This window comes from Arctopsyche grandis, chromosome 2 (assembly GCF_051622035.1).
Source record: "Arctopsyche grandis isolate Sample6627 chromosome 2, ASM5162203v2, whole genome shotgun sequence".
NCBI lineage: Eukaryota > Metazoa > Arthropoda > Insecta > Trichoptera > Hydropsychidae > Arctopsyche > Arctopsyche grandis.
In genome coordinates, this window is record NC_135356.1 from 14,926,286 (window position 1) to 14,948,866 (window position 22,581).

Consider the following 22,581-nt stretch of genomic DNA (forward strand, 5'->3'; position numbering starts at 1 on the left):
CACAAAATCTCCAATATCTTACAGTTTGGTGATAGATCAGTTATTTTGTAGAAATAAGGTTGAGAGTTTGATGCGTTCTGCAATCGTGTACGGCCATGATTACACTAAACCCCAAGTCGATAAAATAAAAATAAAACTTGGAAATAATTCAAAAGCAAAAATAATTATAATTTATTAGGCAATGAAGTGTGGTTCGCCGCGCTTTATATAAAAATATATACAGGGCTTTTTTTTTTTTAAAAAAAAGGTGCCAGAACTTGATTCTTGTCAATTATTTTCAAATTGTATTATATGAATATTCGTTTGAGGCATACAAAGCCGAGAAAAAAGGTGCCGGAACGCTGTTCTACCGCGTTACATGAGAAAAAAAAGCCCTGCATATATACATATATGTATACATATATACATATATGTATATATATATATATATATATATATATATATATATATATATATATATATATATATATATAAATATATATAATAAACATACAGGTATACACACATTTGTTTATAATTGCATAAATTATCACATATATAATATCGCTATTCTATCTGTCTGTGTAAGATAGCGCTCGCCGTACTATAATAATCATTTCGATTCGACATACATATGTATATACATCACAGCTAAACCACTGCCAACAAAACGTATTCGAATATAATAAAAAAACAAAAAAAAACTTCTATATATAGTGTTTGCTACCAATGTTTCCTCTAGGGAAATAGACGGCACTATGTCTCTGAGCGTTTACCGCCATCTATTGAAAATTTATTTAATTAATTAATTTTTTTATTGGTGTTTTATATTGTTTATATATTGGTAGGTAGGTAGTTTTTTCCATTTTTTTTTCATATTAAATAATTAAATATATTTAAAAGGTGTTTGAAAAAAATTCCACCGTGTGCAGATCGAACACAGGACCGACACATTAATTTTATTTTTTTTATTTAATAACTTAATATGCCAACACCCATGTGATGATATTTTATTGGGTACAACACTAGTTATATGTATATTTGTAAATGAATACACGTATTATATGTATTAAAAGCTGTGTAATATATTATATATTACAGAAGTGTTAGTATTACTTTACTGTTAATTACTTAAAAAGCTTTTAAAACATAGCTGTCCACATTCAAAAAGCAAGTAAATTTATTTCAAATACAGAGACATGTTATGTACAAAAACACAATAATAATAATGCAAACAATACAGCAGAATAATGAATACAATTACAATATCGCAATTAAAAATAGTGCAATATTTCACAGTATAATAAGGTTTGGGTTCATAATATTTAACAAGCATATTATGACTAAATTGTAGGATATGAACCACTTATTGATTGTTATTTCAAATAATACGCACACAAATAATTACAAGACATTTATTTATTAAACAAAGCAGATTGTTAATACAAATAAATCTTGTAAAAATATAAATAAAGTTAAAATATATAGTATATTACGCAGTGCAATATGAAATCATAATTTTCGATCTTACTAATATGAAACAAATAATTGAGCAGTCATAATTTATAAACATGACTAGAAATAAATAAATTATATACATTGTATTTTTTTAAATGAACATACCATAGTATCGCTCATTAAAAACATTTTTACTGATTTCAACAAGTAACACAATTTTTATTATGTAGATAACGAAAAACAAATCTTGCATTTTTAAGTCATCTTTGTAATAGAGCGAATAATCTCGGCGAAAAAGTTAATAGATTTAAAAACGTCAAGCATGTCTGAAATATGAAAAATATGAAATTAAACTATATTTATATATATAATTATACAATTGTTGTAATTGCAATTACAGTACATTGTCGATTATCCGGGCGCGGATTATCCAATTTGCGGATTATCCGTGCTTGAAAAATATCTGCTTAACTATGAGCGTATTTCTTAATAAATAATGAGTATTAAAATTATGAAACAAAAATTTGTGATACTATATTCAAAACCAAGTCAAAATTTGATGAATCGGATTATCCATGTTTTTCAATTATCCGTTCCCCTCCTACCCAGCATTAGCCCGGATAATCGAGAGTGTGCTGTATAATATAGTAAAACGTACCAATAATTTCACATATATTTTTTTAATCAAACGATAACAATGTTATTTTGTTACAAATATATTGAAGATAAATTGTATAATATGAATGTAAATGTAAAATTTAAATTGGTTTTCATATATGTAACTGAAAAATATATATGTAATCACGTTCCAATAAGTTATTTTCTTTAGAAGTCGTAAAATAAATATAAATACATTTATAATTATATTTCTACCAAAAATTGTTACAATTATTTGTATTTTTATAAAACATAATTAAAATAATGATTGGATTACGTTTCCCGCATAGTCAGCAATGTATGTATGTATCAAGATATAAATTTATAGATAGTGATGGAATTCTCAGACACTACATACCATGTTTATGTGGAACCTGTGGAATGTTCTTGTATGAATGGCAGTTGTTTCAAAACATCTTCAGAAAACATATCTGGGATTTTTCTAAAAATATAAAATAGAAATGTTAATTTAAAAAAAATATTTTAAAGAGGAGGCTAAAAAAAACCATACTTATGAATTAAAATGATTAGTGAAATCGATTTCGAGGATACATCCGAGTCATCACTTTTCGTCAAAGATATGATGCGATCTTTGGTTCGCTTAGAATATGTGATTACAATCTTTTTTATGTCAATGCTTAGGTTTGCTAATAGCAGTGATTGCAGAATATTGAGGGATTTTAATTTAAATATTTTAAGCTGAAAATAATTTTCATATATTAATTATATATACATATGTATAAGTATATGTCGTTCAACATATTTTATAAAGTTTTGTTTTTTAAACCTCATGTTCAAATCCCATATCAACGATTTTAAGGCTAAAGAGGTTAACGTAAAGTGTTGGTAACTTTTCGAAATTTATGGCCATTGCATCAAGTATCAATAATTTGATATCCATAGACGAATCCCTTAAAAAAATACACATGCAGTTTTAATTTCATTAATTTACACTATCAAATAACGTTTTTTTCTTTTGAGAATAAGAATAAATTTTGAACTAAAAGAAATTCCTTTAGTTTCATATTGGAAAAAATCAATATATGAGCCGATATATTTTAAAGTGGCGAAAGTTCAATTTTCGGGTTTAAAAACACTATTTCTATATGATTTAATTCACAAATTGTTATCACTTATTTTAATTCGATATGTGCAGAATCTTGGAAAAGCAGAATAAACGTATTACAGGCCACCAGTACTTTTAAATATTGTTAAATGCAAAACATTATATTAAATGTTTTGCGAAATATTTCTCGAAATGCAAAAAGTGGACTTTGCCACTTTCAAATGTAACGGCTTATATGTTAATTGTAATAATAAAGTAGAACTGTTTTAGTTTTGATTTCGTGTGTTTAAAAATGCCTTTCTGTGCTAAAAGTATTTACAGCATAAGTAAGTATTTATATAACATAGCTAACTCTTTTCTGGGAAATGTTACATCCTTAAATATAAAACAGATCAATTCTTCCAGATAGTCCATGTGTTTTTTGCATGAATTTTCTTCTTCTGCTATGATATCCAAGGCACTAACATCAACTATGTCTTTTTGTAATTCACTTTCTTTTCTTTCCTTTAGAATATTTAAATCTTTAATTATATTTACACAAGCATCAGCCAACGCATTTTCAAATTTTACCGCTGAAAAGATATTACAAATTTAGAGTAGGTGATAAATTATCAGTAGCAATGGTGTTGATAGATATCAAAATCCCAAGATACCTATTAAAGAAGCCGTGTGTCGTAAAGTCAACACTGGAGAAGTAGAAATCTTGAATAACACTTTGAATATATTCTTCGTGAAAAAATCATCCAAAATAATGGAATTATGATGTTGGACGACAAAGTCACCAATAAGACGTAACGTATTACTAAAGAAACGTTTCCAATTTTCCCTGCTACTTATGAGTGGATATTTGGAATCATCATTATATTCCTGGAATAATAAAAAATCGTTTTATGTAAGTGTGAGCAAGTATGTACATACATATGTATGTATATCGTTTTATTTAAACTCGACCTAAGCCATGCCAACTTAATCATCAACTTCAGTAACTTTATTGAAGATTATTGTTGAAATGTAAAAATTGATTTGTAGTGAAATGTGTAACGATTAATTTGATATAATTGTAATTGTTATGTAAATTGTAAAATGATTGATGTATAAGTGTATTGAAATGAAGTTGTGATGATGATTGTAATAGTGATGATGATTGTAATTGTGATGTAAATTGTAATTGTGACAATTGAAAGCATGTTTAGAAGAATATAAGATGATTTTATGGAATGGAAGATTAAACATTGTTGAGGATGAAAGAGAAAATGTTTTAAAATAATGTAAGATGATACATTGTATAGAGTGGAAGATGAAATTTAAAAGAATATGAGATGAAATTCTGTAAAAAAAAAAAAAAAAAATATATATATATATATATATATATATATATATATATATATATATGTGTGTGTGTGTATATATTATTGGGGATCCTGTTCCATGACCCAAAGGGTTTTAAATGAATCAATAAAAAATAAAAAATTGCTCACTATAAGTTTTCAGATCAGTTTTCGTGTTTAGATTTTTGAATAATAATTTATACATGTTTTATGCATCGAAAATGTCTTTCAAATGTACTGGTGTTGCAAATCACTTGATTTTCATAAAAAGGGGTCGCCATTCAAAAAGCTTTTGCTCTACTGTCTATGTATGTAAAAATTACAAGTAAGCACTAACCTTAAAATGCATAGTCACTTGTTTAACGATGTCTCCAACATTGAATGTAGTCGGGTCAAAGATCAAAGAGTATCGTTGACCGCAACAGATAAAGAAGAATTGCACTAATTTCTGCAGTGCAACAATTTTATTTAAATTATAATTATTTGACCATGTCCTTATATAATCTGATATATCCTGGAAAGTGAAAATTTATTGAATAAAAACGCGCGAATGATAAGGATGAGAAATGAAACTTGTTTAATATTGAAACTAACTTCCTCAGAAATTTTGCAATTTAGCATAGCATTAAAAATGTCTAATGTTCCATCAAAGATTATTTTAGGATCTGGCAAGGCTGTCAAGTCAGTGTTATTGACAGTATCTTTGGGGACACTTTCAGTGTAGTGCATAGCTTCATTAGGGAATGGAAGATCGTATGAAGTAGTACTAAAAAATATCAAAAATATTTACATGGTTAATATATTGAAAACAAATATTCATAATATAAATCTTATGCAGCATGTGAATCAGCTCTTTGATTCACAAACTCATCGTTGGAAACTAACTGTCGGTAAGTATCAATAATGTGTTCTTCAACGTTTATGGATTGTATATGCATCCGGTGTCTGTATGAAGACATGCTAAAATATACATAATTGAACATTTAGATATCGTCAAAATATCGTAAAAAAATTTCTAGTTAAAACATACTGATCGTCAAACCTGATATTTCTTGGAGTATTGTTGCTGTGTTCTTCCAAAGCCATGGATTGCACATTTTGCCTTCGTGTGTATGAGGGGGGCATGCAAAAATATTTATCAATAAACAATTTGACATTGTAAATATATTGTGAACAAAAATCCATGCTAAAAATATAATATTACTTTTCACGAGATCTGCTTCTAGCAAACTCATTGTTGGGATTATTCTGTCGCTGGGAAGGAACAAAGTCATCTTCCAAATTCGTTTGTTGCGACTGATGGGTATATGAAGGACTGAAAACATTTATTTTTAATTAATTTCCAAAAATCACTATATTTACACCAAAAATTTTATAATAACAATCTTACGGGTCGCGAGATGAGCCTGCTCGATTTACATGCTCATTGTCATCCAAATTCCTTGGAGTATTGAATATGGGTTCTTCTGAACCCATGGAATGCATATTTTGCCTTTGTGTGTATGGGGGGGGCATGCTAAAACATTAATCAATAAACATTTTGAAATTGTTTATATATTGTGAACATAAATCCATTATAAAAATATTACTTTTCACGAGATCTGCTTCTCTCATAACCTATATGTTCGTCAGGGTCATTCTGTTGCTGAGAAGGTACAAAGTCTTCTTCCAAATGCGTTTGATACGATTGCGTAAATGAAGGCCTAAAAACAATTTATTTTAAAACGATTGACAATTCAAATATATTGAGGATATAATAAAACTTTTACACGTAGCGAGATCTGCCCTCATTAACGTAGTCATCACCGTACCCAAAATTGATTGGATTATTGATGACGTGTTCATCTGAGCGCATGGATTGCATATGCCTTCGTGTGTATGAAGAGGGCATGCTAAAAAAGTCATCATTGAACATTTTAACACTGTTTATATACATATGAAGGGTAAAAATTCATAATAAAAATATTACTTCACACGATCTCCACTTTCATTAAGAAAATCATCGAAGGGGTCATTCTCTTGCTGAGATGGAATAAATTCTTCTTGTAATTGATTCGTTTGATGGGTATATGAAGAGCTAAAAACATTTTTTTTTAATAAATTGACAATACCAATATATTTAAAACAAAAGCCTAATAAAAAAAATCTTACGAGATGCGAGATCGGCCTATTTCTCTAATGTATTGATTGCCGACGCCAAAATATCTTGGATTATTGGTGCTGTGTTCTTCCGAACCCATATTTTGCCTTCGTGTGTATGATGAGGGCATGCTTAAATATTAAGAATTAAACATGTTGACATTGTCAATATATTGTGAACATAAATCCATAATAAAAATTTTACTTGTCACGAGATCCCCTTCTATTTCGAACAAACTCATCGTTAGGGTTATTTTGTCGTTGGGAAGGAACAAATTCATCTTCAAAATGCATTTGATGGCTATATGAAGAAGTGAAAACATTTGATTTTAAATAATTTCACAAAATCAATGCATTTAAGTCGGAAAAAGTCATAATATAAATCTTACGCGACACGAGCTCTGGCATTTTGGTTTAAATACTCATCGGCGCACTCGACATTTCTTGGAGTATTGAAGATAGGAACTTCCGAACCCGTGGAATGCATATTTTGCCTTCGTGTGTATGATGAGGGCATGCTTAAATATTAAGAATTAAACATGTTGACATTGTCAATATATTGTGAACATAAATCCATAATAAAAATTTTACTTGTCACGAGATCCCCTTCTATTTCGAACAAACTCATCGTTAGGGTTATTTTGTCGTTGGGAAGGAACAAATTCATCTTCAAAATGCAGTTGATGGCTATATGAAGAAGTGAAAACATTTGATTTTAAATAATTTCACAAAATCAATGCATTTAATTCGGAAAAAGTCATAATATAAATCTTACGCGACACGAGCTCTGGCATTTTGGTTTAAATACTCATCGGCGCACTCGACATTTCTTGGAGTATTGAAGATAGGAACTTCCGAACCCGTGGAATGCATATTTTGCCTTCGTGTGTATGATGAGGGCATGCTTAAATATTAAGAATTAAACATGTTGACATTGTCAATATATTGTGAACATAAATCCATAATAAAAATTTTACTTGTCACGAGATCCCCTTCTATTTCGAACAAACTCATCGTTAGGGTTATTTTGTCGTTGGGAAGGAACAAATTCATCTTCAAAATGCAGTTGATGGCTATATGAAGAAGTGAAAACATTTGATTTTAAATAATTTCACAAAATCAATGCATTTAATTCGGAAAAAGTCATAATATAAATCTTACGCGACACGAGCTCTGGCATTTTGGTTTAAATACTCATCGGCGCACTCGACATTTCTTGGAGTATTGAAGATAGGAACTTCCGAACCCGTGGAATGCATATTTTGCCTTCGTGTGTATGATGAGGGCATGCTTAAATATTAAGAATTAAACATGTTGACATTGTCAATATATTGTGAACATAAATCCATAATAAAAATTTTACTTGTCACGAGATCCCCTTCTATTTCGAACAAACTCATCGTTAGGGTTATTTTGTCGTTGGGAAGGAACAAATTCATCTTCAAAATGCAGTTGATGGCTATATGAAGAAGTGAAAACATTTGATTTTAAATAATTTCACAAAATCAATGCATTTAATTCGGAAAAAGTCATAATATAAATCTTACGCGACACGAGCTCTGGCATTTTGGTTTAAATACTCATCGGCGCACTCGACATTTCTTGGAGTATTGAAGATAGGAACTTCCGAACCCGTGGAATGCATATTTTGCCTTCGTGTGTATGATGAGGGCATGCTTAAATATTAAGAATTAAACATGTTGACATTGTCAATATATTGTGAACATAAATCCATAATAAAAATTTTACTTGTCACGAGATCCCCTTCTATTTCGAACAAACTCATCGTTAGGGTTATTTTGTCGTTGGGAAGGAACAAATTCATCTTCAAAATGCAGTTGATGGCTATATGAAGAAGTGAAAACATTTGATTTTAAATAATTTCACAAAATCAATGCATTTAAGTCGAAAAAAGTCATAATATAAATCTTACGCGACACGAGCTCTGGCATTTTGGTTTAAATACTCATCGGCGCACTCGGCATTTCTTGGAGTATTGAAGATAGGAACTTCCGAACCCGTGGAATGCATATTTTGCCATCGTGTGTATGAGGGGGGCATGCTAAAATATTTATCAATATACATTTTGACATTGTCAATATATTGTGAACAAAAATTCATAACAATAAAAATAATTACTATATTTGCTGAGCTCTGGCATTTTGGTTTAAATACTCATCGGCGCACTCGACATTTCTTGGAGTATTGAAGATAGGAACTTCCGAACCCATGGAATGCATATTTTGCCTTCGTGTGTATGAGGGGGGCATGCTAAAATATTTATCAATATACATTTTGACATTGTCAATATATTGTGAACAAAAATTCATAACAATAAAAATAATTACTATATTTGCTGAAAAGGGACGAACTCATATTCAAAATGCATTTGATGCGCCCGATGGGTAAAAGAACTAAAAACATTTAATTTTAAAAAATTGAAAAGATCGATATGTATAAAGAAACCAAAATACTCATGACATTAATCTTACGCGGCACGAGGTCTGCCTGTCCTAGGTAGGTACAAATTAAGTACCTCAGTAGGTACAAATTCTTCTTCCAAATGCATTTGATGCGGTTGATGGGTATGAGAAGAACTAAAAACATTTTATTTTTAAAAAATTGTAAAAAGAAACCAAAATATTAAAATAATACTTGACACGAGATCCGCTCATCTCATTAACATACTCATCATCAGAGTCATTTTGTCCCTCAGTAGGTACAAATTCTTCTTCCAAATGCATTCGATGCGGTTGATGGGTATGAGAAGAACTAAAAACATTTTATTTTTAAAAAATTGTAAAAAGAAACCAAAATATTAAAATAATACTTGACACGAGATCCGCTCATCTCATTAACATACTCATCATCAGAGTCATTTTGTCCCTCAGTAGGTACAAATTCTTCTTCCAAATGCATTCGATGCGGTTGATGGGTATGAGAAGAACTAAAAACATTTTATTTTTAAAAAATTGTAAAAAGAAACCAAAATATTAAAATAATATTTGACACGAGATCCGCTCATCTCATTAACATACTCATCATCAGAGTCATTTTGTCCCTCAGTAGGTACAAATTCTTCTTCCAAATGCATTCGATGCGGTTGATGGGTATGAGAAGAACTAAAAACATTTTATTTTTAAAAAATTGTAAAAAGAAACCAAAATATTAAAATAATACTTGACACGAGATCCGCTCATCTCATTAACATACTCATCATCAGAGTCATTTTGTCCCTCAGTAGGTACAAATTCTTCTTCCAAATGCATTCGATGCGGTTGATGGGTATGAGAAGAACTAAAAACATTTTATTTTTAAAAAATTGTAAAAAGAAACCAAAATATTAAAATAATATTTGACACGAGATCCGCTCATCTCATTAACATACTCATCATCAGAGTCATTTTGTCCCTCAGTAGGTACAAATTCTTCTTCCAAATGCATTCGATGCGGTTGATGGGTATGAGAAGAACTAAAAACATTTTATTTTTAAAAAATTGTAAAAAGAAACTAAAATATTAAAATAATACTTGACACGAGATCCGCTCATCTCATTAACATACTCATCATCAGAGTCATTTTGTCCCTCAGTAAGTACAAATTCTTCTTCCAAATGCATTTGATGAGTTTGATGGGTATGAGAACTAAAAATAAAATTGTTTTTAAAAATTGAAAAGATCAATATATATAGAAACCACAATACTCATGACAATAATCTTTGAATTAGTCATTAAATATTCATTAAATATTTTGACATTGTCAATATATTGTTAGCAAAAAATTAGTAAATATATTACTTGACAGGAGATTCGCTTCTCTGAACAAACTCAACGTCATTGTCATTCTGTTGCTCAAAAGCGGCGTCGACTTCTTCCAAATACATTTGAAGCATTTGGGGGTTATATGAACTAAAAAAACATTTTATTTTTAAAAAATTGGACATCAATACATTTAAACCAAAAAGTTCATAAAAAAATTCTTACGCGAAGCGAGATCTGCTTGTCTGATTATAAGTATTCTCACCGCCAGACAAATTTCTTGGAGTATTGATGATATGTCCTTCCGAACCATTGGACTGCTTTCGACTTCGATTTTTTGAAGAGGGCATGCTAAAATATTCAACATGAAACCATTTGATATCATCAATACATTGGGAACAAGAATTCATAATAAAATTATTACTTGACTGGAGATCTGCTTCTGTCAGAGTCATTGTCGACGTCAGACTCATTGTTTTGCTGAGAAGTCACGATGTCTTCTTCCAAATGAATTTGTTGCGTTTGGTGGGGATGAGAACAGTCTTGGTGGGGATGAGCACCATTAGAAGAGTCTTCCGAATGCATTCGATAAGTTTGATGGGTAGGACAAGAACTATAAACATTTAATTTTAAAAAATTGAAAATATCGATATGTATAAAGAAACCAAAATACTCATAACATTAATCTTACGCGGCACGAGGTCTGCCTGTCCTAGGTAGGTACAAATCAGGTACCTCAGTAGGTACAAATTCTTCTTCCAAATGCATTCGATGCGGTTGATGGGTATGAGAAGAACTAAAAACATTTTATTTTTAAAAAATTGTAAAAAGAAACCAAAATATTAAAATAATACTTGACACGAGATCCGCTCATCTCATTAACATACTCATCTTAATACTCATTTAAAAATTGAAAAGATCAATATATATAGAAACCAAAATACTCATAACAATAATCTTTGAATTAGTCATTAAATATTCATTAAATATTTTGACATTGTCAATATATTGTTAACAAAAAATTAGTAAACATATTACTTGACAGGAGATTCGCTTCTCTGAACAAACTCAACGTCATTGTCATTCTGTTGCTCAAAAGCGGCGGCGACTTCTTCCAATTGCATTTGAAGCATTTGGGGGTCATATGAACTAAAAAAACATTTTATTTTAAAAAAATTGGACATCAATATATTTAAACCAAAAAGTTCATAAAAAAATTCTTACGCGAAGCGAGATCGGCTTGTCTGATTATAAGTATTCTCACCGCCAGACAAATTTCTTGGAGTATTGATGATATGTCCTTCCGAACCATTGGACTGCTTTCGACTTCGATTGTTTGAAGAGGGCATGCTAAAATATTCATGATGAAACATTTTGATATCATCAATACATTGGGAACGAGAATTCATAATAAAATTATTACTTGACTGGAGATTTGCTTCTGTCACAATCATTGTCTTGCTGAGAAGTCACGATGTCTTCTTCCAATTGAATTTGTTGCGTTTGGTGGGGATGAGAACTAAAAAAAAAAATTGTTTTTAGCAAATTTACAAGATTAATATATTTAAATCAAATACTTCACAAAACAATCTTACGCGACTTGTGGTCTGTTTGCCTGAGCAACATTCTCATCGCTGGACTCTGAATTTCTTGGAGTATTGTTGACGTTTCCTTCCGAACTAGTGGATTGCTTTCGTTTTTTTGAAGAGGGCATGCTAAAATATTCAACATGAAACCATTTGATATCATCAATACATTGGGAACAAATTATTGTTATATTTTATTATTAATTATAATAATAAAATTATTACTTGACTGGAGATCTGCTTCTGTCAGAGTCATTGTCGACGTCAGACTCATTGTTTTGCTGAGAAGTCACGATGTCTTCTTCCAAATGAATTTGTTGCGTTTGGTGGGGATGAGAAGAAGAACTAAAAAAAAATTGTTTTTAGCAAATTTACAAGATTAATATATTTAAATCAAATACTTCACAAAACAATCTTACGTGACTTGTGGTCTGTTTGCCTGAGCAACATTCTCATCGCTGGACTCTGAATTTCTTGGAGTATTGTTGACGTTTCCTTCCGAACTAGTGGATTGCTTTCGTTTTTTTGAAGAGGGCATGCTAAAATATTCAACATAAAACCATTTGATATCATCAATACATTGGGAACAAGAATTCATAATAAAATTATTACTTGACTGGAGATCTGCTTCTGTCAGAGTCATTGTCGACGTCATAGTCATTGTTTTGCTGAGAAGTCACGATGTCTTCTTCCAAATGAATTTGTTGCGTTTGGTGGGGATGAGAACAGTCTTGGTGGGGATGAGCACCATTAGAAGAGTCTTCCGAATGCATTCGATAAGTTTGATGGGTAGGACAAGAACTATAAACATTTAATTTTAAAAAATTGAAAATATCGATATGTATAAAGAAACCAAAATACTCATAACATTAATCTTACGCGGCACGAGGTCTGCCTGTCCTAGGTAGGTACAAATCAGGTACCTCAGTAGGTACAAATTCTTCTTCCAAATGCATTCGATGCGGTTGATGGGTATGAGAAGAACTAAAAACATTTTATTTTTAAAAAATTGTAAAAAGAAACCAAAATATTAAAATAATACTTGACACGAGATCCGCTCATCTCATTAACATACTCATCTTAATACTCATTTAAAAATTGAAAAGATCAATATATATAGAAACCAAAATACTCATAACAATAATCTTTGAATTAGTCATTAAATATTCATTAAATATTTTGACATTGTCAATATATTGTTAACAAAAAATTAGTAAACATATTACTTGACAGGAGATTCGCTTCTCTGAACAAACTCAACGTCATTGTCATTCTGTTGCTCAAAAGCGGCGGCGACTTCTTCCAATTGCATTTGAAGCATTTGGGGGTCATATGAACTAAAAAAACATTTTATTTTAAAAAAATTGGACATCAATATATTTAAACCAAAAAGTTCATAAAAAAATTCTTACGCGAAGCGAGATCGGCTTGTCTGATTATAAGTATTCTCACCGCCAGACAAATTTCTTGGAGTATTGATGATATGTCCTTCCGAACCATTGGACTGCTTTCGACTTCGATTGTTTGAAGAGGGCATGCTAAAATATTCATGATGAAACATTTTGATATCATCAATACATTGGGAACGAGAATTCATAATAAAATTATTACTTGACTGGAGATTTGCTTCTGTCACAGTCATTGTCTTGCTGAGAAGTCACGATGTCTTCTTCCAATTGAATTTGTTGCGTTTGGTGGGGATGAGAACTAAAAAAAAAATTGTTTTTAGCAAATTTACAAGATTAATATATTTAAATCAAATACTTCACAAAACAATCTTACGCGACTTGTGGTCTGTTTGCCTGAGCAACATTCTCATCGCTGGACTCTGAATTTCTTGGAGTATTGTTGACGTTTCCTTCCGAACTAGTGGATTGCTTTCGTTTTTTTGAAGAGGGCATGCTAAAATATTCAACATGAAACCATTTGATATCATCAATACATTGGGAACAAATTATTGTTATATTTTATTATTAATTATAATAATAAAATTATTACTTGACTGGAGATCTGCTTCTGTCAGAGTCATTGTCGACGTCAGACTCATTGTTTTGCTGAGAAGTCACGATGTCTTCTTCCAAATGAATTTGTTGCGTTTGGTAGGGATGAGAAGAAGAACTAAAAAAAAATTGTTTTTAGCAAATTTACAAGATTAATATATTTAAATCAAATACTTCACAAAACAATCTTACGTGACTTGTGGTCTGTTTGCCTGAGCAACATTCTCATCGCTGGACTCTGAATTTCTTGGAGTATTGTTGACGTTTCCTTCCGAACTAGTGGATTGCTTTCGTTTTTTTGAAGAGGGCATGCTAAAATATTCAACATGAAACCATTTGATATCATAAATACATTGGGAACAAGAATTCATAATAAAATTATTACTTGACTGGAGATCTGCTTCTGTCAGAGTCATTGTCGACGTCATAGTCATTGTTTTTCTGAGAAGTCACGATGTCTTCTTCTAAATTCATTTGTTGCGTTTGGTGGGTATGTGGAGAACTAAAAACATGTTGTTATTTAAAAAATCGTAAATGAAGAAAGAAGAGGCTAGTAAAAAATTGACAAGATCGATACATTTTAACCAAAAAGTTAGTAAAAAAAATCTTACGCGTCTTGAGAACTGATTGTCTCGTTCACATCGCAGTCTTCGTCTGATTCGATATCTCTTGATGGTGTGCTAAAATATTTATTGTTAAATAGGTTTAAATATGAATATGGAAAGTTTAAAACGAAAAGTGTACATAATAAAAATATTACTTGGAATTAGATCCGTCTTTTTTATCAGCCTCATCATCAGTTTCTGACTCTACCCGTTTTTCCTCTGTTGTGGAAGAATTTGATGAATCAGTTGTTGTGGAAGAAATTGATGAATCAGTTGTTGTGGAAGAAATTGATGAATCAGTTGTATTCCTCGATGGAGACAGCGGAGGTGTTCTGAAAATATTCATTATTAAACATTTCGATATTGTCACTATTTAAAACTGTTAAATAAAATATTACGTGATTTGATTTCCATCCGAAGAACTTGTGGACTCAATGTCAGATTCGGTCCCTGCATTTTTGGACATTTCAGATTCTATTTGCTCCATGTGATGTGGAAACATGTCAGACTCACTAAAAATATTCATCGATAAATATTATCACATTGCTAATATTTAAATTAAGAATACTTTTGTGTATAATAAAAAAAATTACTTGAGCAGGTTATCAGGCTGAATTTCACTGGGATTATCGATATTGTCTCCTTCCTTGTTTGTGGGTTCAGATGGATTGGTATTTGATGTACTAAAAATACACCATTTTTATATATACTTTTAAATTTTCGTTGTTAAGAAAAGAAATTAGAATTTTGATAATCTTACGAGGGTTCTGATATTATCATATTTTGTTGAATTCTTTCCGACGTTGACATTGTGTCTACTAACTTAAGTTGTTTTACCCATATTCGTTTTTCTGGTGGTGGCTCCATTTTTATGATTGAAATTATTTAAAACTGAAACATAAAATATACATATAGGATCTACGTTTATAAATACATGTATTGGGTATTATTGTTGTAAGTATTTAATCGTAACGGAGAGTCTCGGTCCGAGACCTTTTAGTTGTATGAAATTTTGACTATACATAATAGTAGTATTGATACCGAATATGCTACAAAGCATTTTGTGTTTTAAAGTACATATATGTGATTATGCAATAGATATCCATATCTATCTTTATCCATTTTACACTATGAATGCCTAAACTTAAAACAATCAAACTTCTTATGCTTTGGTGGTACTTCTATAACGGTTGAAATTCATCGACGAGTCGAACATATGTACATACATAGGTGTATAGGATAAATAAATTTGAAAGTCGGGACTATATTCAGAAAAGTCAAATGCTGCAAATAAATCCCCTTTCTCAAAGGTAAAGCAACACTATAAAGTGACTGAGTTTCTTTGGAATTATAGTTAAATATATGTATACATAGATACATACTAATTACAATTACAATTACAATTACGTATAATTCCAATTACGAACGGTCGAAGCGTGATTGAAACTTTTAAATTCGGAAAAAATTTCCCTTTGTTGGCTTTACTTGTAATAAAAATGAGTGGATTGCACTCAAAAGCTGGTGTCAAATGGACTAATTTCACTCCCATATAAAAACTGCTCACACTTGTACATTCAAATATATATGTTAATATATACAGAATATGATGTACATATGTATGTATATGCAATATTATATGCATATATAGAGCACACTCGGCACAGAATTCCGATGTTATAATTAAGGAATGTTCAACCTAAATTAGTCCGATCCAGAATAACAAAAAAAAAATAGCACATGTAATCCATAAAATCAACCGACTCAAACTCCTTTTTATTATTATTTTCTTTTATCAAATAGCCTTCAATTTTATTGAAGTAAATCCAATGATAAATTGAAATTCAAAAATTTCTTTCTAAAAATCATGAATTTAAATTCCATTATCAATAAATTGCACATATTTTGATGTGTTGTGGCCAAAATCGATTGTTCTCTCCGTCTCATACGTTTTTATTTAAATTTTTACTGTCATTTTTATTATTGAATTGATTTGTATGAGATTCACGTCACGGGTTTTGACAGCCCTGCTGTAATTTAACACATGCATATGTACACACTAATATGGGTAATTTAATACTATTGCTATGCCGTATTTGGTTTATCGTACATATGTATAATAACATTGTGCGAAAAGTTCATAAATGAATCAGCTCAAAGAAATCCGACTCATCGTAATTCAGACTGGTTTTGGACAAAACTATCCCTTTTCGTATTTTAAAATCAGGGTGGATTATATTTCAAAAAGTTAAACAAATCGGTATAGTTGCGAATACATAGATACATACATACTTTTCAAATATCAATAATTAAAGTATGTTTTTGTAATAGCAGTTATTCACATGACAATAGGACTAATACTAATGACTAATAAGGGAGTTAGTTTCATTATAATCAATCGCGATCCGATTCCAGCGCTTGTCAAAATCAACTGACGAAAAATCTGAACGAACACGCTGATTTTGTGAGTTAAGTTGTAAAATTGACATATTTCACCTTCTATGATTTATATTAATGGAAAGACGTTGAACTTATATTGAAAAAAGATCGACTTGAATACCATTATAAAACCGACATGCTTTTGACTTTTATGACGGTCTATAATGAAATAATTTCATTCAGAGATTTCAATGTTATTCGCGAAAATAATACTTACGAAAAAAATAATCTTCATATTCAGTTGAAAGGTTTTCAGGCCTCATATAATTTTGATTTATTGTTTTAACACTAAGAAGTATATATGTATATTGTCAGCTTATATGTACATAAAATAAATCGAGATGCAAATATGTAGGTTGAAAAATAAGAGGTTTTTAAAAAAAATTGTTACAAAGAAATTTACAGAACAAATTAAAAAAATCAGTGAAAAAGGCGCCCCCCAAGTCTTGGCGCCGCCTCCGCATTGTGGGGTCTGTGGGTGCAGTCGTTACGCCACTGGTTATTTTATTTTACAAGGCTATGTTTCATTTAATTTATTATGTTTCACTTCGCTAATGATTCAGCCGAAAGTCCTAAATTCCTCCGATCGTTTTTAAACTTTTCCATTTTGCGCAGTTTGGTCAACGATAGATATTTAACCCTTTGAGTGCTGACGTCTTTTTTGTTGAAAGCCCGCCACGCTGAAAGTTTCGCCAACATTTCCAACTTGAATTATTTAGAAAACCGATAGAAAGCAGGTATAAAAAGTGTAGCTAATCCAAACAAACCCTAGATAACTACCGCCGAGGATTTCGAGTTTTGTAAAGGTGTGTTTAGACTCTCGTATTTATATCTTGCAACAATATAAAATAAACAAATGAAGTCTATTAATGGATATATTTTTCCAAAACTAGTTCCATCTTCTTCATTGTTTTTAAAATATAATGCTCACAATCCTAAATTCCAAGTCACAATCTAAAATACTCAGCAGTTAGGGATTACCATCGGGTAATTCTGCTACGGTTATAAATTTAGAAATTCCGATGTAAGCGAATCTTTATAAACGTCGACAAATGGATGACACGGATAACACGACCCATGTTCAACGCATTTTCAATGCTACCTTTAAAGGTTGAACAGGTATTCTTGTTTACTAGTCAGCAAAACGCCGGTCGGCGTTGGTCAGCATTCAAAGGGTTAAATCAATTCTGCCAATATGATGGTGAAAAATAATCATAATAGACACGTTTAAAAATGCAAAAATTTTGGACATCTTGACGTTTAGTGGTCAGTAGGCTTTTATGTTTGAGCTTCCACCACCCACTCGTTTTGTCAGATTTTAATTTAAAAACAAAGGGCATTTCAATAGACAATGGTTTTACAGGTGGAGTGATGAGGTTGATTGATTGCACAAAGAAATGACGAGAATTTCAAGATTTTATGTACGTAAGTATGTGTATGTATGTATAGTAATATAGTAATTTTAGACCAGTCATATTTTATGAAAAACAGATATTGAAATAAAATAAATAAAGCAATCGATTTTTATTTATTTATTTAAGAGATTTGCAATATATAGGTACATATACACATTTATAGCTTAAAACTTAAATAAAAGTCGGAGAATGGTCAAAGGGAAGCGAATGTCATATGCTTATAGCACGCGTAAACATTTTAGATTTATGTACGATTTCAGTATACAATGTAGGTATGTATGTAGCTTGCGTTCTACTTTATTTATTGATACTTCGTATATATTACACATATGTATGTATATAGATGAAGTAAAAATTGTCCTCATGAATGTTTTTGGTGATATCCCATTTAACAATGTAATGAAAAAATGAGATTAACATGTCATTATTTGATTATAATTGAACAAAGGATGAAACGGGAAAAATTATTTTACATGGAACATGGAATATGTATGTACGGTATTGAAACCCTTTGTCTATAGAACGTCCCTAACTTTTCCCTATAACTTTTTTAACTGTTGCTGGTGTGTCGTAAGTGTCCCCATTTCAAATACCTACTAAGACTGAATTGTTTATACAAGACTTCCACTTCAAAGCTTATTTATTATTATCGATACTTGGACGAACCTCGAAGTCGGAGACTTACAAATAAACGATTCAGTCATCGAAACTTTTTAAGTGTATCGAATAATATTCAGTATATTTTTCGGCAACGGCTAATGTTTCTCCATGAAAATTTTGTGCCATTTAAAATATAAAAAAACGTTGCCATAAAAAATCCATAAAACGTTACCATAGTTATCCAAATTTTCTGTAATGATGTGAAATTCAAACGAATTCGTTAGATGCGTATGAATTTATTGAAATTATTGTTATATAAAAAAGTCGTCATATTTAGTTACGAAGCTTTGAAGAAATTTTTAGAAAAGAGAATAAAAACGACGACATACTCAATTCGTTAAAAACATCAACATACTCAATTCATAATATATAAAAGCCCCACTAAAAATCTGAAGATACCTACACCGAAAGCGTTCCCTGACAACAAAGAACTTTATATTACTTCGATATATATTTATATTTACTTCGATATATTAAAATTAATGAGGTGTTTTTAAGTAGGGAATTTCCGATCATATTCACATTCAATAGCTATTCATATTTCAATATTCCAAACTTCGATACCCATATTGTTATACTATACATATGTATATATAACATTCACATATGTACAAACGAATACTGGAGATAAAAGGGAACCGGAGATAAAAAGGAAAAGGTTTGTTGCAGAAATACGTTCTACATATATGTACATATGCCAGTGCAATGTTTTAAATATGGTTAATCGTTTTCTAATAGTGTATATCAGGGTTTCCTGGAACTATTATGTTCCATGGAACCTGAATAGGTGTTCCGCGAAAATTTAGAATGCTTTTATACGCTGCAACACATTTAAACATGTTCTATTTTGTATTTAAAGGATATTGGTGGTCAATCTCGACTAATGTTTATGACGAAATGTATCTTTGAACAGGAGGGGATTTTTAATAGAAATTGTAACAGAGCTACAAGGGCCATCAGCAGTAATTGTATTTTGCATAGGCAAGCACTGGTACAATGTACAAAATATTATGTATGAAACAATGAAAGTGACTAGACCAAAAATAATCCGGATTATTTAAAATTTTGTGCGATTAAATGGGAAGTGGACATAAAACAGTTTAATTATATGCTGAAGTGAGATGGCTATCCAGAGGAAAAGCACTATTAAGACTTCATGAATTTCGAAGTGAATTATTTATTGGTCTTCTTGAAAGCATAAAATAATTCAGGACAAAATTTTTATTAAAGCATTAATTAACAAATCCTTCACGGTTGATAAATCTTGCATATCTGGCAGATATTCTTACAATAAAGTTAACGTATCATTTACATGGAAAAAGCTACTGTTGATACAGGTTTTTCATTTCAAATCAAATTCAAAATTGAAATGAAAAAGCGTCAATTTGAAATGAATTTGCGAAGTGAAACATAGAAAAGTCTTGTAACAAGATGGTCAAATTTGTAGCATATTTTGAACGTGTCTATTACGATTATTTTCCACCGTCGAACAATCAGAAACGATTTAAATTTCCATCGTTAACGAAAGCGCATAAAATGACGAAGTATCAAAACGATCGGGAAGACTGTAGGAAAATATAATGAAACGATAACGAAGTGAAACATAGGATAGGCTTGTAATAAAAAGGGTCAATTTGGAATGAAAAACCTACATATATAGTGTATGTCAACAGCAAGTTTGTATTTGCTGTACAATTGTATTGTATTGACGAAAACCGACGTATCTAAAAATTTGAAAGATGACACTAAGCTCCTTTTTATTCCCGGAATTCATAAGTATGTAAACAGATTACTCGCCATTTGGCAGTGGAAAAAGAAATATCGGAATTACCTGAAGGAGATTTGAATTCCTGTTTTCATTATATATGAATAGCAATTCCTTTTGATGTTTTCCCTATCCTCGGTTTGCCACCCTTATTTTTCTACACCTACGACACGTCCTTGATCCGATACACGGTACGTATTTTATGTATCCGATATACACATATACATATATGTAAGTGGGTGAAAATGTCGGATCGTATTTGAGAAAGAAATATTATTGACGACTTTTGATACGGGGAAGTTTTCTTAGAAAAGCGGGTCGCGATTCTGGAACAACGGCGAACATGGATTATGCCTGGTTGATTTTGGTAAACAACACGACATATCAGATCGTATATACATATACATATATATATATATATATATATATATATATATATATATATATATATATATATATACGCACAAATATATTGTTTGCTATTAATAAAGCTTACAGAGGGACGATGGATTGCTACGCCATTGCAAAATGAGACGGAGGATAAAGAATCACAAGGCTGATATTACACATTGTGCAAGTGCTTAAAATCAAGTAATTTGGTGCGATTGATGTTAGTTGACACGATTAATTATTAGTACAGGTTGAATGGAAAGAGAGAAAGAGTGAACAAAACATTACCTCCATCGAGCGTGAACACGACCTGACTGGCCGATAGCGCGCACAAACATAAACCCCGCGCTTACTCCGCTTGTAAGGAACGTTCGTGCCTAAACATCGTCTTTTTCGGCCATATGCGCACGCCACTTTAAATTGTGAAATAGGATATAGTCAGAAGGGTCGTATGTTTGTAAATTAATGTACCTTCGATATATATATATATTTAATTCGCGGTGTTATTTGATCAACTGCAAGTTCACGGAATCAGTCTTGTTAATACGTGATCATATGTATGTACGTATGTATTGTATGTACATAGGTAAATAAAAATGTGTGAGTATTCTATTATGATTCAGAAGCATTTTAATTTTTGAGTATGGCAATGTAATAATACGTCAAAATTATTACATTGTTTCGAAGTACATAGAAGGCGTCTATTTTATATTTTCTTTTGTTTAATTTTACGAAAATCTATTTCGAGACAAAACTTTTGAATATTTCTCGCTTCAAATAATATCTGTCGACAGCAAAATGTCACCTGATATTCAATTATATTTTTGCACTATCAATATTTTTTATAGCATATAAAAAATTAAGGATATATCTTAAAGAATCGTATTATAATTTAAAAAAATGTTTTATAGGTTTATATGTACATATGTGTGTAAATAAGTTTTGGTTCATAGAAATCCGTGACGTTAAAAAACAAATGAATATTCAAATAAATTTAATAAAATGTTTACTATTAGATTGGCCATGTTTAAGCGGTTTATATTAGTATTATAAATGCCGGGCGAAGCCGGGTAAAACCACTATTTTTTTATAATTTGAAAATCGCTATTATTTTTATTACTAATAATTTTATACGTTAGTAAGAAATGTCTATTTTACTAAAATCGTTCAAGTTGCGGTCGGAGTTTGGAGTTATAATCGAAGTCGGAGTAGGAGTTGGAGTCGGAGTCGAATCATAAGATATAGTCGGAGTTAATGAATAATTCAAATAATTTAGTCATTATTAACGACATTTAAAATAATTCGAATGAAAAATAAATTTAGTTATTGAAAGCGCAGA

General features: G+C 30.8%; 1 protein-coding gene across 1 annotated transcript; it reads right to left on the reverse strand.

Moving 5' to 3' along the window:
• Positions 1 to 1,123: 1,123 nt before the first annotated feature.
• On the reverse strand, positions 1,124 to 21,608 carry LOC143921553 (uncharacterized). The gene is made up of 60 exons (XM_077444901.1): positions 21,531 to 21,608; positions 15,337 to 15,467; positions 15,170 to 15,259; positions 14,975 to 15,088; positions 14,732 to 14,908; positions 14,583 to 14,651; positions 14,357 to 14,473; positions 14,164 to 14,283; positions 13,970 to 14,089; positions 13,754 to 13,873; positions 13,583 to 13,678; positions 13,384 to 13,509; positions 13,198 to 13,308; positions 12,851 to 12,955; positions 12,584 to 12,772; positions 12,391 to 12,510; positions 12,197 to 12,316; positions 11,981 to 12,100; positions 11,809 to 11,904; positions 11,610 to 11,735; positions 11,424 to 11,534; positions 11,077 to 11,181; positions 10,810 to 10,998; positions 10,611 to 10,736; positions 10,425 to 10,535; positions 10,191 to 10,271; positions 10,016 to 10,099; positions 9,841 to 9,924; positions 9,666 to 9,749; positions 9,491 to 9,574; positions 9,316 to 9,399; positions 9,120 to 9,224; positions 8,976 to 9,041; positions 8,767 to 8,898; positions 8,561 to 8,689; positions 8,377 to 8,472; positions 8,175 to 8,303; positions 7,991 to 8,086; positions 7,789 to 7,917; positions 7,605 to 7,700; positions 7,403 to 7,531; positions 7,219 to 7,314; positions 7,017 to 7,145; positions 6,833 to 6,928; positions 6,640 to 6,759; positions 6,458 to 6,565; positions 6,258 to 6,380; positions 6,078 to 6,191; positions 5,879 to 6,004; positions 5,693 to 5,803; positions 5,531 to 5,590; positions 5,374 to 5,448; positions 5,083 to 5,254; positions 4,826 to 5,002; positions 3,814 to 4,027; positions 3,513 to 3,732; positions 2,882 to 3,005; positions 2,606 to 2,793; positions 2,453 to 2,536; positions 1,124 to 1,763 (listed from the first exon to the last, which is right to left on the reverse strand). The coding sequence occupies exons 2-59, from the start codon at positions 15,441 to 15,443 to the stop codon at positions 2,458 to 2,460; spliced, it is 6,825 nt and encodes a 2,274-aa protein (XP_077301027.1). The 5' UTR covers positions 15,444 to 15,467; positions 21,531 to 21,608; the 3' UTR covers positions 1,124 to 1,763; positions 2,453 to 2,457.
• Positions 21,609 to 22,581: the final 973 nt, after the last annotated feature.

Bases quoted from the DNA above. Each gene is read 5' to 3' on its own strand.
- LOC143921553 (XM_077444901.1), bottom strand. From the start codon at position 15,443: ATGGAGCCACCACCAGAAAAACGAATATGGGTAAAACAACTTAAGTTA. The intron at 10,737-10,809 runs GTAATAATTTTA...TGAATATTTTAG, and splicing joins AGAAGCAGATCTCCAGTCAA to CATGCCCTCTTCAAAAAATC. The intron at 6,760-6,832 runs GTAAAATTTTTA...TTAATATTTAAG, and splicing joins AGAAGGGGATCTCGTGACAA to CATGCCCTCATCATACACAC.